Source organism: Sarcophilus harrisii, chromosome 6 (assembly GCF_902635505.1).
Source record: "Sarcophilus harrisii chromosome 6, mSarHar1.11, whole genome shotgun sequence".
Classification (NCBI taxonomy): domain Eukaryota; kingdom Metazoa; phylum Chordata; class Mammalia; order Dasyuromorphia; family Dasyuridae; genus Sarcophilus; species Sarcophilus harrisii.
In genome coordinates this window covers 219,647,945-219,665,595 of record NC_045431.1, presented here as the reverse complement: position 1 = coordinate 219,665,595, position 17,651 = coordinate 219,647,945, and the positions used below count along the sequence as shown (strand labels likewise).

Sequence of the window (17,651 nt, the reverse complement as noted above, 5' to 3'; positions counted from 1 at the left end):
TGGGTTTTGAAACACAGGGCTTTCCAGAAGAGCAGACTACTCAATCCTACAATTCCTATTTTTTAAAAACCAACATTCTTCCGTGTGACTGTAAATCATGGGATCCCACAATCTCTAAAGAATCGGGTTATATGCGACCCCCACAGGTCCACAGAGAGATGAATGGGGAGATCAACTAGGATATGAGAGTGATGACTGGAAGAGAAGAACCAATCAAAAGCCTTGTCAAGGACACATTTGATAGTAAGGAGATGGTACCTTTTGTCCTGAGATCAAAGAAGAGGTAGATGACTATTGTGAGGCAGCCCTGGTGGTGAGGAAATAGTGAAAAGAATCCAAGAAAAGGGCCCTAGATGGAACATCTATGGGAGAATCCTAGGAAAGTACTGGATGAAAGCTGCAATAGGATGAAAAGATGCTCATAATTTATATAAGTAGAAATCTTTCACCAACGAGATTACAAATCATTATTTACTAATTAGTGGGATAAGAAATACTGAAAAAGCTAGTATTTACAAACCAGAATTATTAAGCAGTAATTTGTTGCTCTGATTTCTGAGACAGGTACTTTTCAAGGATCTTTACTCTGCAAAAAAGGGAGAGGAGCAAGGAAATGAAGCATGAAGAAATTTTGCTTTTCCTTGGGAAAAGGCCTTGTACCTACTGGTTTTCTCTGGGAGAAAATGGAACAAGGCTTCTTTTCAGCACCCCAGCCACCAAAGGGACTTACGTCATAGCCGCTGTTTCGGATTCCTCGTCGGGGTCTCTCCCGTGTCACCAGGAGGTCCATCTCGGTTTCCCCTGGACTGGGGCTGTTTAAAGACTGCCGGCTTCGGTACACAGAGTTCTTCATCTGTTGCCTGTAGAAAATCCAATAACTGTCATTATGCAACTCATTCCCGGACAGATGGAATTCTCTATTGATCTAAATTAATAGGCAACCAATGAAAATGGCAAGTTTGCTTTACAAAACTCCTATGAAGATATTAATACTGCTCTTCCCACAAGCCCATATGTCGGGAAAATAAGCATCATCAATCCTGGGGTTTGTGAGGCAAATTTGGGCCTGGAGAGAGGAGTGGAAAGGATGCTTCGTACAGCGAAAAGAGGCTTGGTTCTGGAGTCAGAGAACTGGAATCCCGATCCTGTTGTAAGACAGGATCTCTCTGTTGGACATAGGTAGCATGACCCATCATTGTCTCTCCCCACACCCCAATAATGGTTGATCATTGCTGATTAGAGTTCTTAAATCTTTCAAAGTCATTGGTTTTTACAATGTTGTTATTATTACATAAATTATTCTCCTGGTCCAGCTCACTTCACTCTGCAAAGCCTTTTTTTCTCATCTATAAAAGTGTTGACTTTTGAAACTACCACAAGATCTATGATCTGTTGGGAAGCTCATATGACATCTTTAAGAGTCCCAAGAGTGGCTCTCATTTAGTCTTGAATGGAATCGTGTTTTCCCTTATGGAGACTGGACATCTCCTATCAATTGTGAAGGTCATTTCCCTTCCCTGGGATTCTTATTCCTCATCTGTAAAGTGATAGAGTTAAACCAGATCATCTCTAAGATCCGCACAAATCATGATGGAATTGTGTTCCCACTGCAAAGTCAGTGGAGAGATGCCACAGTGGGGCAGAGGATGCTCTGCCACAAGTACAGCTGTACTAGGAGAGGGGATGGTCTCTCCCTCAGGAAGTCTGACCTTTCTTGGAAGCTTATCTCCCAGATCCACTGTAGGAAGCAAAGAGATGTAGTGATTGGGGAAGACAGATCCTGGGAAATGGGAGCTGGAGCAATAGGATTCTGGGTAGTTGGGGGTGTGTGGCTCAGGGTTAAGGTCAGAGCACACTGGCCACGTTGCATGGTATACTGGTGGAAAACACGAGGTAAGGGCAACCAGCCTTCCTTGATATTGGTGTCCTGTGGCAAAGAACCAGTCACCCTTTCCTAGTTATGGCTCAGCTAACTCCTAGAAAACCGCACCCATTGGCTCTCCAGTCTCACACCTCGGATGGTTCATGGGGCAAGGACACAGGTTATTTCCTCGCCTTTATGAGATGGCTCTGTTTCAAGAAACAGGATTGCTTTTTGATGACTCAGGATATCACCTGCTTTCATTAACCTTTTGTTCTTCACACTTAAGGACTCTAAGAAGGTGCTTCCCCAAACCAGCCAAGGACAGAGGCCCCCTCTTTGTTATTCCCTTGCCCAGGAGAGCAGTTATTTGGAGGGGCTCTCAAGCAGTCACCAAGGATTCCCTTCTAACTGAAACACAATCAGGGACACGAGTTTAAGCATCCAGCAGCCATGGCTGTCTTCTCAGAATACCCTCCTGCTCATCTATTCAAGATCACAGTAATCTAAATTGAGAGCTAGAAAGGAGCTCAGGGGTCCTAATCTAATGTCATCATTTTATACAGAGAAGGAGACAAGTTCCAGGGAGGTGAAAGGTCTTGCCTAGGATCATACAAGTGGCAATTATTTTAGTGAAGAGGATTTGGGAAGTTAGGGGATCCTAACTCCAGAGGAGTCTTCCCATTGTATTAAGATACTTCTGTCATTATTATAAAGTACTGTTGTTTTTTTTTAAAAATTGAGTAGTGAAGTCTACCAGTTCTGTGTAACAACAGCTCTTGGAATGATATTATATGATAGTAATTATATGATAGTAAATTCAATAATGATTCCATGACCATTATTATGGAACAATAATTCTGTAACATAACATACAATAATGAATCATAACAACATAGAATCTATTTAATTCCAAAATTAAATTTGTAAATTCCACTTTAAAAAAGTATTTTTGACATAGCAACCCTGGGAAGTGCAAGTAATGTTATACACCCGTTTTATAAGACTAAGAGATAATTGTTCATAGTCATATGATGAGTAATAATTGGAACAGGGATTTTTAACCTCACATATTCTGACTAGAATGGAAGCCCTTTAAGGACAGGGACAGTTTCCATTTTGATTTTGTATCCCCAGCAATAAGCTTGTTGCCTGGTACACAGTAGATATTTAATAAATGCTGGTCAGCTAACTTTGATCACTTTATTGATTGATTATAGGTTCTAGGCACTTTCCACCACATCATGCTGTCTTTCAACATATTGATGGCAAATGTTAATCTCTCAATTTTGAGATTGGGGGAAATGGGGTTCAGTGTAATCAGCCAACACTTCCAAGACCACAGAGTTAGGGGCAGAGAGCCCCTATTCTCAGCACCTATATACAGGAAACTCTAAGGAACTTTACACATTTCTCTGTCTAACTTTAAATTCTTTGATTTTTATATGCTGGTGTGGAGATGAATGATGTAATGGTTTGAATCTTCTTCCTATATTCTCTTCCTTCAATCATCCATCTGTCACAAAGCAGCCACAACAATATTCCTAAAGCCTAGGTTGGACCATGCTATGTCCCTGCTCAAGAAGCTTCACTGGCTCCCAACTGCTACTAGAGATAAAACAAAACTCTGTCTGGCATTTCCAACCCTTTGTCATCCGATTCCAACCTGATTTTTGAGACTGACCATACAGGTGACAAGCTAACATCCTTGCTGTTCTCATACACTGGATTCCATTTCCCCATCATGAACCCCTGCCATACTGGAATGCAAGCCCACCCAGCCTCCCACATATCACTGCTCAGGCCTTGCCCACGCTCCTCACTCCACTTTTTAATGTTCTTTTTCCCTTTAAATTATAGAAGCACCTGAGAGTTAGGAGGGACTTTGGTGGCCATATGGTCCAACCCATAGACAAAAGGAATCGCCATTATAACGTACCTAAGAAGTGGTCATCCGGGTACGGCTTAGGAGACCTCCAAGGAGCAGGAACCCACACCTCTCCAAGTAGCCCCAAACTACTGTTATTCACTCTGTGTATGTGAACACTCACCCACAACTTCCCACTGGTACACCTGTGTGCAACTGCCCCTACATTTTTCTGCAGGTAGGGACTGTCTTTATGGGAAGGAATCATCTCGTTTGGGAAACAGGGTATTTTCTGAGCAACTTACACACTATCAAAAGCCCCAAAGTATTCACATCCTTGACCTAATTAAAAATCGTTTTTGGAAAAGCAGACTTTCCAATTGTCCGGAGATTGCCAATTAGCCCATTTAGAGAAGATTCACTAACAAGAAGGGAGGCACTGGGATTAGCAATTGACATTTAAGTAGGTTATTTTGTAACTAGGAGGAATAGACCCCAGGATTTTCAAGTAACCACATAAAAGTCTGGGATGAGATCTAGCTTTCCCATTCTCCCTTGTGAAAGAGGCAAGTCACTTGAAATCCCTGGGTCTCAGGTGTCTTCTGGCTTTAAATCTATGATTCTTCCTCTCTCCCTTCCTTCCTTCCTTCCTTCCTTCCTTCCTTCTTTCCTTCCTTCCTTCCTTCCTTCCTTCCTTCCTTCCTTCCTTCCTTCCTTCCTTCCTTCCTTTTTCTTCCTTCCTTCCTTCCTTCCTCTCTTCCTCTCTTCCTCTCTTCCTCCATCCCTCCCTCCCTTCCTCCCTTTCTTCCACTTCCCTCTCCCCCATTTTCAGAGTTAATGCTTTATGGTCATCTTTCAAAGTGCTATTTCACATGGATCCCAATGGATCAGACCTAGCAGATAGATAATATTTCTCCTTGGGCATAAATTACTGATTTCAATCCACTCCAGTTCTAATTATAGATGCCTTGTCTAGATGTTCTTCTTCCTCAGCTCTATCTCCTATAATTCTTAGCATGAATACTCAGGTCAAGACCTGAATCCAAAAGGGGGTCTTCCTAATCTTGGCCACTGTTCCTCCCTGAAACTGCTTTGTTTTTCTTATCTATATACATAAAATTTTTGCTCAATAGACTGTAAGCTTTTATGAAGGCAGAGACTGTTTGCTTTTTGCCCCTTATTTCTAATAACTAGTATAGTAGCTAGCATATTTTGTTGTTTAATCATTTTTCAGTCTTGTCTGACTCTTCATGTCCATATTTGGGGTCTTCTTGGAAGATATACTGGTGTATTTCCTTCTCCAGCTCATTTTACAGATGAGTAAACTGGGGCAAACAGGGTGAAGTGACTTGCCTAGAGTCACACAGCTACTAAGTGCCTGAAGCCAGATTTGAATTCAGAAAGATGAGTTTTCCTGACTCCAAGCTCAGCATTCCATCCACTGTATCACTTAGCTGCCCACTAGTGGCAGCTAACGACTGTTGTTGAACTGAATTGAACAGATCTCACTATGAAATCTGCATCTTTTCATCTATTTTTTCAAGTCACTAACACTATGGCCAATCCATCCTAAAAACTTCCTCAATGTCATTTTGTAGCAATAACTTGTTACTCTAACGAAGCCTAATTAGTGTCCCAGTAAATTAGGCCCTGGTTTAAAAGTTATTTCTTTTTTTTTTATTGCAAATAAAGCCACATTGATTTGATTTTTAAAGTGGAGCTGATGCTTTCCAATTTGCTTTTATAACTTTGGTTATTTTCATAGCAGGTAAAGGCTCAATTGAGCCGGCAAATACTCTGTCCTTCCTAGGAAGAAGCATCTAGGCCAAGTCTGTTGGTAGCAATGATAAATATTGGACCCCAAATCTCTGTTTATTTTATTTATCCATCACTTATTTATTTCCTGTTTACTGATGTATTTGAACTCTGCATCATCTTTACTTCCCATTCTATTCCCTCTACTCTACCCAGAAAGCCATCCTTTGTAAGAAAAAAAGAAAAAGGGGCAGGAGAGTTAAGGGAAGCATTTCAGCCAGACCAAGCAACCCATCACCCATCTTTGACAACATGTGCAATGATCTTCTTCACCAAGAATCAATCAAAGATTTAAAGTTGAAAGCCTTCTAGTCCAACACTCTTACTTCACAGATGAGGAAGCTGAGGGTCAGAGAGAAGGGGTGAGTTGCCTGAGGTCATATTAAGTAGTAAAGAGCAGAGGAAGGATATGGATCCGGGTCTCCCCATTCCAAAGTCAAACCTCTTTCCAGTGATCCATATTTTCTCAATTCTTCTTCAAAACTAAAAATTTTTGTTAAAAGAAGACTATTTAATTTAAAGTTCCATTTCCAAGTCATGGAATTAGAGATTTAGAACTAAAAGATGCCTGAATGAGTCATCTAACTTAATCCCCTCATCTTAAAGATGAGAAAATGGAGGTCAAGAAGGATGAATTCAATTCAATAAATATTTATTCAGCTACTACTATGTGTCATGGGGCAGCTAGGTGATGCAGTGGATAAAATGCCAGATCTGGAGTCAGGAAAACTCATCTTCCTGGATTCAAATCTGACCTCAGACACGGATTAGCTGTGGGACTCTTGGAAAGTCCCTTCACCCTGTTTACCTCAGTTTCCTCATAAGTAAAATAAGCTAGAGGAGAAAATAACAGACAACTCCAATATCTTTGTGAAGAAAATGCCAAGTGGGATTGTGAAAAGGTGGATATGATTGAAACGAATGGATAATATCAATAATGGATAATATCAATCAATATCAATGGATAATATCAACCAATCAATGGATAATATCAATATCAATCAAAATGTGCCAAAAGAAGCAAAAGGCAATTTCTGCCTTCCAGGAGTTTACAATTTAAGTGACTTGCACAAGGTCACACAATCTGGGTGACAGAGCTTAGAGCTGGAACCAGGTCCACTGATTCTAACCTGAGGTCTTACTGTGTCATATTGTTCAACCCTAAACAAACCAGCCCAATGGTCAATGGGTTGCTTTCCTGCCAAACTTAGCTTCCACACAGAGTTCTCCTTTAATTTATTAGGTACTTAGCAAAGAAACCAGTTCTAGAAAGAACAGAGAAATGAATAAAACACAATTCCTGACATCACAGAGCTTGCCAAAAAGAGAAAGAAAAAAGGAATCATCTCCTGTGTATTCTCTCTTCTCCAGGCTTTCATGACATTCCTTCCTCTTGCTTCTCCTCCCACCTGGCTGACCACTTCTCACTTCCCTTTTTTGGCGGTAATACTCACTAAACACAGGAGCGAGGTGATGGCTTGGGCCCCTCTTTTAGCTCTTTACTATCCCACTTGGTGACTTCTTTAGCTCATATGGGTTCACTTAATATCCCCAGGCAGATGATTCCTAGATCCACATTTCCAACTCAGGAGAATTGGATTGTGGCAGGCATCTCAAACTTAATGTGTGTAAAACAGAACTCATTACATTTCCCCAAAACCTCCCTTTCATTCCTAACTTTTCTATTACTAGGGTCAGAAAGACCCTAATTTAAAAACACTAAAGTCACTGCATTCTGGGCTATGGCCACTCATCTTAACCTTTGCCTTACAACTGATCTTCAATTTCTCAGAAGGAAAGGTTGACGCTGATGACTTTGTGTAACCCTGCCTCACTCCCATCCAATTCTTGCACAAGTCAAGACATCACCCTCCTGACATCATTGGTCCTCTCCAAGAATGAAGGAGGAATAACAAAAATTGTGAGGGGACCACCATCCTCCCACGGACCAAGTTTGCAACCTTAGAGTCATCCTCAACTCTTCATTCATCCACTTATAAACAATCCCTTGTGAAACCTCATCTCCATGACCCCATTGGTCTTCCCCACCTTTTACTTGAAGGATTGCAATATCCTTCTAATTATTCTTTCTAAATTATTCTTTTATCTTAATAATCCATATGAGGAGCAGCAAGTAGACTTGTAGATGTAGATTGTGTCTACGGGAGTGAAGGACAAGGAGAATGGAGAGGTAGGAAGGAGAAACATTTTTGAAGTTTTTTAAATGTCAATCAGAAGTATTCTGATTATTAGATTTCTGATATCTGATATATCTGATATAATATATATTATATATATCAATATATAATAATATAATATCTGATTATATTAGATTTTGGAGATCATGAGCCACTGAAGTTTGTTGAGTAATGAAAAATCATTTTGGTAGCTGAATGGAAGATAGATTATTGTGGGAAAATAAAATCCCTTTGTGGATTCCTTCCTTGGTAATGGCTGTGTCTCATGCCTGAAATACTTTTCCTTTTCACCTCTATTTCTTAGTTTCCCTGGCTTTCTTCAAAATTTTGCTCAAATCACAACTGCAATTTTTTTCTTAAGTCACTTCCTTATTTGCCCTATAACTGCATTTCCCCTCTGAATTCATTTTTTCTGTATTTATCTCACATGTACCTAATTATTTACAAGATGTCTCCCCCATTAGAATTCTAGCATTGTTGCCATGTTTTTGTAACCCAAGTTTTAGGCAGATGCCTAGAATACAGTAAGTGCTTAATAAATGCTTGTAGATTGACTGACTTAGCTGTTGACATTTTTTGTGAGCAGTCTTGGAAATCTCTGTGACTCAACCTTATTTCCATCTGTACTGTTCTCAATCTTCACCCACCCCCAGGCTCTCTGAACATACATCCCATTCCCAGTAAAACTCCATTCAAATGCTCATAAATATAGGTGCTTAATAAATGTCAATTGCCTGACTGATGGTTCCAATTTAAGTTCAGTTTGCCTTGATTCAATAAACAGTAACAGAGCATCTTTTCAGTATAGCACTCAGCCCCTGCCCTCAAGGAGTTTACAATCAACTGAGAGTTTACATTCTCTGCAAAGTGTTTCAGAGAAAAGAAGCTATTTTATTTTTGCTCTTGCAATGTATATCTTTTCAGAGTGAATTTTATGTCTCTGCAAAATAAATAGCCCTACAGTTCAGTTCAAGAAGATGGAAGGGCAAACTATTTATCTGCCTGAAACCCAGAAAATAATGTCAGCTCTGAACTCTCTATATCTTTCTTCTCCAATTTATGACACGTTTGCACATCAGAGAAAAAGCCCGGCCTAGAAAAATAGACATTTGGCCCAGCACTGAACTCGAGACAGGAGGCCTGCAAGACTTGATGGATAGCGAAGGCCTCCTGAATGTAATTTTCCTCTTCTTGGGGGAGAAAGATATTAAAACAATTGAACAGCAAAGGAAGACAGATGGAAAGCAGGAAGGGAGCCAGACACATTCTGATTCGATCCTTTCATTTTTACAGATGAGGAAACTGAGGCTCAGGAGTGGTAAATTATTTTTTTATAGATGAGAAAACTAAGGTCCAGATATATTAAATGACTTGCCCAAGATTACTGAGGTATTAAGTGGCAGAGTCAGGATGTAAACCCATGTCCTCTGATTTCAGTGCAATCCAAAAAGTTTTATTAAATTCCTATTGTATGCAGGCATTGGGTTTCCAAAATTTAAAATGGTCCCTGCCCTCACAGAGTTTTTACTGGTAGGGGGCAGTGAACAACACATGCACATAAGTATCAGATATGCACAAATAAACACAAAGCAATTCCAGGAGAAGTGCATTAAGAAATAGAGGGAATCGGGAAAAGCTGCTTGCCCTGAATTTTAAAGACAGAATTTCCAGGAGATGGAGGAGAAGAAGAAGAGCATCCTGGAAGGCGAAATCTCCTGCAAAGTCATGGAGGAGGGAGATGGGACTTGTTTGTCAGAGAATGGTCACTCTGAGGGAATGAGCGAGGGGTAGTCACACAAGACAGGTGGAGGTAGATTTAGAAGAACTCTCCGTGTCAGATAAAGCAGATCAGATTTTATCTCAGAGCCACTGAAAAGGGGTCACTCTTTCCCCTGGACCCCGGATGAAACCTAAGAGGTTATTTCATGTCCATCCAGTTCCCCTGATTGGCCAAACCACCTCCTCTCGACTACATTGTAAGGTAACCTAAAACAAATCATGTAAGAAGTTTGGAGAGGGCTTTCTCTCCCATGTCCCCCTGTCTCCTCCATTTAGTCTCCTGCTAACCCACTATGGAGCTCCTCAGAGTCCCAAGCAATATCCCTGATGGAGGAGAAAGGCCTACCGGCTCCCACCACCAATGACCTCTGAGTCAGAGACGCATCCATCCCCGGGACCCGCTGTCCCCTGGACGCCCGTTACTCCTCCGGCTTCCAGGCAGCCGCCGGACTTACCTGTTTTTAGGTTCGCCAAATGGAGAGGGTGCCTCAGGCTCGGGATCCAAGACATGGTCGAGGTCCTTGGACCCTTTCTCGTACATCTTCCGCTCCGTCAGCGCCTTGTTCCCCTCCACTTGAGGAAAGTCATAATAGCCTTTGCGCTTTGCTTTGAGGCGCAGCTTGTTGCGGTAGTGTTCGATATCAGACTTCTGCTTCAAGGCCTTGTTCACCTGCCGAGAGAGCAGATCCTCAGGAGAGGGGCCCGGCAGGTGTGGGAGGCTTTGAAGGAGCCGGCCAGGCCTTCTCCCCAGACGCTGTCCTGCAATTTTTCTTTTTCCTTTCCGTTCAAATCTGTGAGTTTATTGGTCTAAGGAACTTCAGTGTGAGGAAATTCCTTCTACCACAGCATAATCAGCACCTGCTTTGCAATCTGTAATCCCAGAGACGTGACTGGGGGCCAGGAAAGGCTGTATCTGAGGCTGCCTTTCTCCCCGGGGCCTACTGACTCAGCTCTCCATCCACTAGAGCACACTACCTTTCATTTTGTAATTTTGTCCTCTCTATGGAGACTCAAATGTGACATTTCCCCCCTTTTAGAGCTGAATGCTGAGCCTGGGGAAAACCTGGGTCAAGACTCGGTTTTTGTATTTTCTATTTGTGTGGCCATGGGCAAAAAGTGGAACTCAGTCTCCTCATCTGTAAAATGGAGATAATACTTAGACTAAATACTCAGAGACTGTTGTAAAGCTGATGTACATGTGAAGTATGGTTATCCCAAATAGATTCAAACTTTAGTCATCTCATGTTATAGCAGGAAAATTTTGGATCTGGAATCTGAGGACCTGGGTTTGAATTCTGTTCTGTCATTTATTATTTGTGTGATTTTGAACAAGTCGCTTAACTGCTCTGGGTTTGAATTTTTTCATCAATATAAAGACATCTATACTATAATGACTTTAAAGGTTCCCTCTAGCTTCAAATCCATGCACCAATCCATCAATAAACATTTATTAGACATCTACTAAAAATGAATAGATTTCTGACCTTGAAGCCAAGAAGACTTGGATTCAAGTCCTGCCTCTGATTAACCTACACAGAGAGACTCTGGACAGGTCCTTTAACCTCTTAGCATCTCCAGGCAATTCTCTAACACAGGGTCTTCAAATTCTAATAGAAACTGATCCCTGTAGGCTGCCTAGGGACTTAGGAAAGCACAAATCCACATTGTCTGTGTTGTGTTGCCTTGTAAATTACAGATCGTGCCATTATTTTAATCTCAATTAATTTAATTAAAAATAAATTAATTTGTTTTATTAAACATTTCTCAATTACATTTTCATCTGCTTCAGTCCTACTAACAGCCTGGAACTTCCCAAGAAGCTGCCGCTTCTGCTTTAAGACATTAAGATACAGACAGAGGCTAACCAAGGCTTTTTTAACTTAGGTCTTGAACAGGTCTCAATTTGACTGAGGCAACACCCATTCAGTGATTAAGGTTTAGTAAGAAATAAGGCAGAGAATGGCCTCTTTTACCTAGTTTAAAAAATTAATCTGGGAGGGTTTTTGGTCAAAACAGCAACAATTGCTATTTACATTCACTCTGAGCCAATCAGGATGCAAATAATAACCCAGTGGGGCTTGACCTGGGATTGACTTTTGGCCAATCAATGAAAATCATCGTGATTTGGGTTTATGGCATGGTCCTTAAGAAAGAAATCGAGGGATTAAACCCCAATTGTGTTACCAGCACTGGTAATACAAAGACAGAAAAAGGAGTCCTTCCCTGAGGAGTTTGGATATCAAGTACATTTTCACTGTAATAAACTATAGTCAGGTAATGAATCTCCCATTTCTGAGAAAATATTTATCTTCTGTTTTTGGTTATAGGGATATGGGCCAATAGATAAAAAGCAAATAGAAAATGGGATGAATGTTGAGTTTAGCAACTGTTGTGATACACATAGCAATAAAATGGGGAAATAAACTGAGCATGATAGATGATAGATGAATACATGATTGGGTTATCAGGGAATTGGTCCTCCCTCAAAGGGATCTACCATGTTGGGCTTGAAAGGCCATAGATTAAGGCTCAAAGGTTTAGAAGTCATAGAATCCACCCCCCCCCAGCCCCCATTTAAGAAATAAGAGATCCGCTAACAATAACATAGTTAAGTCTATGAAGGAGGATTTGAATCAAATTTGTTCTGATTCCAAGTTCTAGGGACTAGGAGATGAGAATCCATTCTCAACTCAGCCATTAACTAACCAAATGAGCCTAGACAAAAATCACTTTATTTCTGTGATCCTCAATTTCTTCACCCATAAAATGGGAATAAGCTTATCTTTCCTACTTGTCTCTTGGGGTCGTTATCGTGTCAAACGGAATAATTTTTAAAAGTATTAATATGTTAATTAGTTAATATATTAATATATAATGTATCCTATAAACTGTCAAGTGTTATATAGGTTACAGCAAATGAGAACTGAAATATTTATCTAGGGAAGCACTTTAACGTACATTATCACCTTTAATAATAATAAAGCACCTCGAGGTTGACAAAGCATATAACAAATATTATCTTATTTTGTTTTCAAAACCTTGGGAGGTGTCTACTATTATTATGCCTGTTTTACAGATGAGAAGACTGAAGTGACTTGTCCAGGATCACACAGTCAGTACAAGTCTGAGATTGAATTTGAACTCTTTCTAAATCTCAGGTCCAGTGCTTGCACCACTGAGCCACCTAGCCTCCTCATTTAGTCCTCATAAAAATCTTGTGAGGCAGGTGCCATTATAACTCCATTTTACAGATGAGGAGGTCAAATCTCAGGGTGATCAAGGAATAATTTCTCCAAGGTCAGAGCTACTAAGTATTTGAGATGGGACTTAAATCTAGGTCTTCCTGACTCCCAATCATTAATAAGTATCATTCAAAGGTTCTGTATCAGAACAACTCTACACTGGTTTATTTTGACAGTGATGTCTTGCCACTCATTTTTAAAAAATCTTTTTAAACAAACATCATTTGTCTTTTTATCATTTTTATTTGCAAATGTATCCCTTCTATGCTTCTTGAACTTTACTTCCTGCTACGTGTTCTACAATAAAACTACACTAGCTCACATACTTGTTCCTTGCACAGGATGCCTCATTTTCTACCTTCATGTCTTTGCCTTGGCTCTTTCCCATACCTGGGATGCTTTCCCACATCACCTCTAACTCAGCATCCCAAGTTTCCTTCAAGATTCATCTTTCATCCTAATTTATTTAGAGAACTTCTTTCATGGACCCTTCCAGCTGCTAGCGCCTTCCCTCTGAATTCACCTTTGCTTACTCTGTATTTATAATTTTTGTGCCAAATAATTTTCATGTTGTCTTCCCTATTAGACATTTGTACATATACATACATATATATACATATATATATATATATATATACTTATATCTATATCTATATACACACACAGTTACCCCTTCCACATTGTGACTTTCCCCACTGTAGTTTTGATATATCTAGAATTGGCATAAAAATTAAATGGGGATTTGGAGGGGGAGTTTTTCAGAAGTTACAGATGCCATACAAAGGCCAGCAGAAGACAGAAACTCGGAAATGCACGAAATATATGTATAGAATTATATATTATCAACTATCATATTTTATATAAGCATGTTTTACCTTTTAATACCATAGTCACTCAGATTCCCTCTTTGTCATGAAGGGAGAGCCAAAATCCTTCACAGATTTTCCAGATTGTGGGGGTGCTGTGCCCCAAACCCCCATGATATGTAAGGGGTAACTGTATACAATGCACACATTTATCCATATGTGAAGAGCTTTGCATACCCAACAGAAGGCTTTATATTTGATCCTGGAGGTAATAGGAAGAGTTTATTGGGTAGGAAAATGACATGATCTCTCTCTCTCTCTCTCTCTCTCTCTCTCTCTCTCTCTCTCTCTCTCTTTCTCTCTCTTTATATATTCATACATACACACACATATAGATAGCCCCAGACCACCTCACTCCCTGGAATCACACAGCTCTCAAAGAACCAAAAATAACTGAATCAGAAAGGAGCAGAGAAATATAGAAATTGCCTCTCGTTCTCACTGTATTTCTGAATCAACTATATATCAGCACAAGTCCAGACCTTTCCCACTGAAAAAAAAAAGGTCCCTATAACTGATTATTCAGAAACAGCCTTTCCCTCCCTAGGTTCTCTCAAACCTAATGCCTGATTTTCACCAGCATCTCCCCAAAGCCCTTACCTCTCCATTAATGATGGCTGACTCCTGGCTCCGTTCAGAGGCCGGGTGGGCAGCTGGCTTGATGGCGATCAGTTGTACAGAGCCCGAGGAGGTGTCAAATGGATCGGCTACCGGCTTGCCTGTGCTATCAAAGAGACCGGCGCCTTCCTCTTCATCACTCACGGGCACTAAGGAAAAATACAAATAAATGACTTTATTCCATGGTGGCTGGTGGGCAAGATGCTGTATGAGAGATGCTACCAGAAGATGTATAACCGGAATAAAGTGTAGGGAGGGAGTCATGGAGAAAGAGAGAAATCAGATAACTGATGGACAGCCCGAGAGAGTTCTGGCCAGCCAAGCAATGACCTGAGAAAATGGCCTTCTGTGCTGTGGAGAGAGAGAGCCTTTACTGAGGAGGTGAGGGGGAAAGGGACTTTCCTTGTGGTCAGGAGTCCCAGGTTCTCTTCCCACCTCGGACACCTAGTAGCTAAATGATTTTTGTCATTCATTACTTATGTAAATGTGGAGAAGTCATTCAACCTCCCTGGGACTCAGTTGCCTCACATGTAAAATGAGGGGTTTCCCCTGGGGCCTTTTCTAGCTTCTACCCATGATTCTGAATCCTAAATCCTATCTTTGCTACTTGATGCTTTTATGACCTTAGCTTAGTAAGGTGCCCAGCACACAGTAGGTGATTCATAAATATCTGCTGACTGACAAGTCACACTTCTCTGGGACTGAGTTTCCTAATCCCCTGAGTAAACTAAAAAGGTAAACAAAGTCATTTCAAAGGAGGGCTATTATTAATAATTGGGAGGATGAAGAAAAATCTCAAAAAGATGGTGGCCCTTGAGCTAAACCTTGCAAGAGAGAGAGATTTGAGGGAGCAGAGGTGAGGAACAAGCCCATGGGGCTCCAGGCAGCTTGTACATGCTTAACCAGGATTCAAATTCATCTTCCTGACTCTAAGGCAAGCACAGTGGACTATGCAGGTCAACTCTGGCTGCTCTCATTCCACCACTTGCGCGCCATTTTGGAATTATGCTGTCTGTTCTCTGGTAATTATCTGCCTCACCCTCCTGCTGGTTCTTCCCCTGGGAACCTTGCGCTCCTGCCATGATTGGAAATAGAACATACTCTCCCTCACCTCCCTCCTTCCCATGACATGATTCTCCCCTACCTCTCTAGTTCCCCTTAATTGTGTTGTCTTTTTCTATTCAGATCTGAGCCGTTCACTGGCAAAGCCTGTCTGGTTTATTTGTATTTATATCTCTGGTATTTAGCAGAGTGCCCAGCACAAAGTAAAACCTTAATAAATATTTGATCCATTAATTCATATCGAGATATCTACATTTACAGAGCAATAATTCAATCAACAAAACGCTGAGCTATATTTTACCTTGACTCAGATATCAAAGTTAACTTTCCATCTCATAAACATTTATTAAGTATGGACTGGGAAAACAAAACTCAAATAAGATACAGTTCCTGACCTCAAAGGTTTACAATAAAAATGTTATTCATAAATGTCAGTCCTTTTTAGTCAAAGGAGTCCCAGTTCTAGAGAGCAGTACTCCCAAATAATGGAATTTTTCACTGAAATCAAAAGAATCTATACCTTAGAGGGTCAGTCCTAGGAACCTGTCTGATGCAAAGAAAAAGGAACTGATTTGCTAAGACTCTCTAAGCTAGTATCAATAATGGACAGTTCCAACTCTAATCTTCCTGACTTTAAGTCTATCCACCATGCCAGATTTCTGATCGTAAATCATTCCTTCACAAATGATTTCATAGTTTGATTGATTTCTTTAGTCAAAAGCAGCACACGCCTTCTTCCCAACAATCCCAAAAGGCCAGTTCAAGGTGATAACCATTTATTTCTCTGTTGATTCTCCTTAGAACCCACTTCTTTCCTGTCTATGGCAATCACTGACTGGGTTCTCTCACTGCCTCAAGTCAGTCCTGCTCTATTGAGTTGTCAAGTTGACCTTCCTCAAGCACGAGCCAGAGAAGTCATCTCCTTATTCAAAAAATGCCCAGTGGGCTCCTTATTACCTTCAGATCAAATATAAAATTCTCTGTTTAGTTTTTAAAGTCCTTCATAAGCTGACTCTTTCTCACCTTTCCATTCTTCTTACACCTTCTTCCTTTCTCCATATTTATCAATCCAGTGACACTGCTCTTTTTGCTAATCCTTGAATGAACTATTCCATTTGGACTCCAGGCTTTTTCTCTGACTGTTCCCCGTGCCTGGAATCCTTTCCTTATCTCCACCTCTTGGCTTTCCAGGCTTCTTTCAGGTCTTAGCTAAAAATGCAAGAAGCCTCTACCAGTTCTCTTTAATCTTAGTCCCTTCTTCTGGGTTCAGTCACAATTTATCCAGGATATATCTTGTACATAATTACTTTGGTGTAGTCTTCCCCTTATGAATGTGAACTCCTTGAGAACAGGGACTATAATTTGCCTTTCTTTTTATTCATAGTTTTGAGCACATTGCCTGGCACACAGTAGGGACTTAGCGAATGCTCGTTTTGAGCATTTATCACTGAATGACAGTAAAGTGAATCCTTCCCTTTCCAACAGACTTTTCAATTCCAATAGCTGAAATCTGCCTTGCCTCTCTCTTAACTGAGTGACAGAAGGAATACTGGGCCTTAGATGCACCCATGTGATTTGTTTCTTTTTAAAGTATATCCCATTTAAATAACTAAAAGACTGAAAATGTATTGAGGGCAACTCAGCAAGAGATAAATTTAAGCCCCCTGTTCCCACAAGGAAGTCGACAATTTAGGAACAAAATATGTTTTAGCTGTTACATAAAATATGGATGTAATAGCAGTTTTGTCATGCTTTTGCCTCTGTCCACCCTACTCCCATCTTCTCAACAGATTGAGATGTTATTTAAATTATCCAGAAACACACAGCTTGTGTCATTCTGTCACTAAATGTAGCCCAAAAGATGAGTCAAATTAAACCCAGTAAATGAAATTACTTTAGAGGGCAGATAAGACCTCCCATAATCCAATAAGAAGTTATTCAAGCAGCTTGTTTTTTGATCCCATCTTCTATAGGAAGTCTTTTTTAATCTGTTTTCATTCTCTTTCTTTCTCTCTGTTAATGATGTCATCCAGCATCCAGCTTTTATATGTATATGTATATATATATATATATATATGTGTGTGTGTGTGTGTATAAACATATATATAATATATATTATTATATATATAGTCTTTCTTATCAATTTGTGGGCTGCTCAAGGGTAGGGACTGTCTTCTAAGCCCAGAACTTAGCAATGGTGCTTAATAAATGCTTACTGGCTGACAATGGAGAATTAAATAGCCAAAAAACTCTATCCCTGAAATTTGTATTTACAAATCCTACTTGTCCATGTAGCAAGGAGCAGTGGGTAGCCCCAGGAGGAGTGTGTGAACCCCAGTTTAT

At 40.3% G+C, this 17,651-nt stretch overlaps 1 protein-coding gene across 7 annotated transcripts in view; it reads right to left on the bottom strand.

Annotated features, from left to right (window-relative positions):
• KIAA1549L (KIAA1549 like) overlaps positions 1-17,651 on the bottom strand; it is a 282,022-nt gene that overhangs the window by 49,308 nt on the left and 215,063 nt on the right. For all 7 annotated transcript variants that reach the window (XM_031942379.1, XM_031942382.1, XM_031942380.1 and 4 more), the window contains 3 exons: positions 14,229-14,395; positions 9,976-10,190; positions 731-860 (listed from right to left, as the gene is read on the bottom strand). In XM_031942379.1, the coding sequence (XP_031798239.1) occupies positions 731-860; positions 9,976-10,190; positions 14,229-14,395 (512 nt within the window). The remainder of the gene's footprint in view (positions 1-730; positions 861-9,975; positions 10,191-14,228; positions 14,396-17,651) is intronic.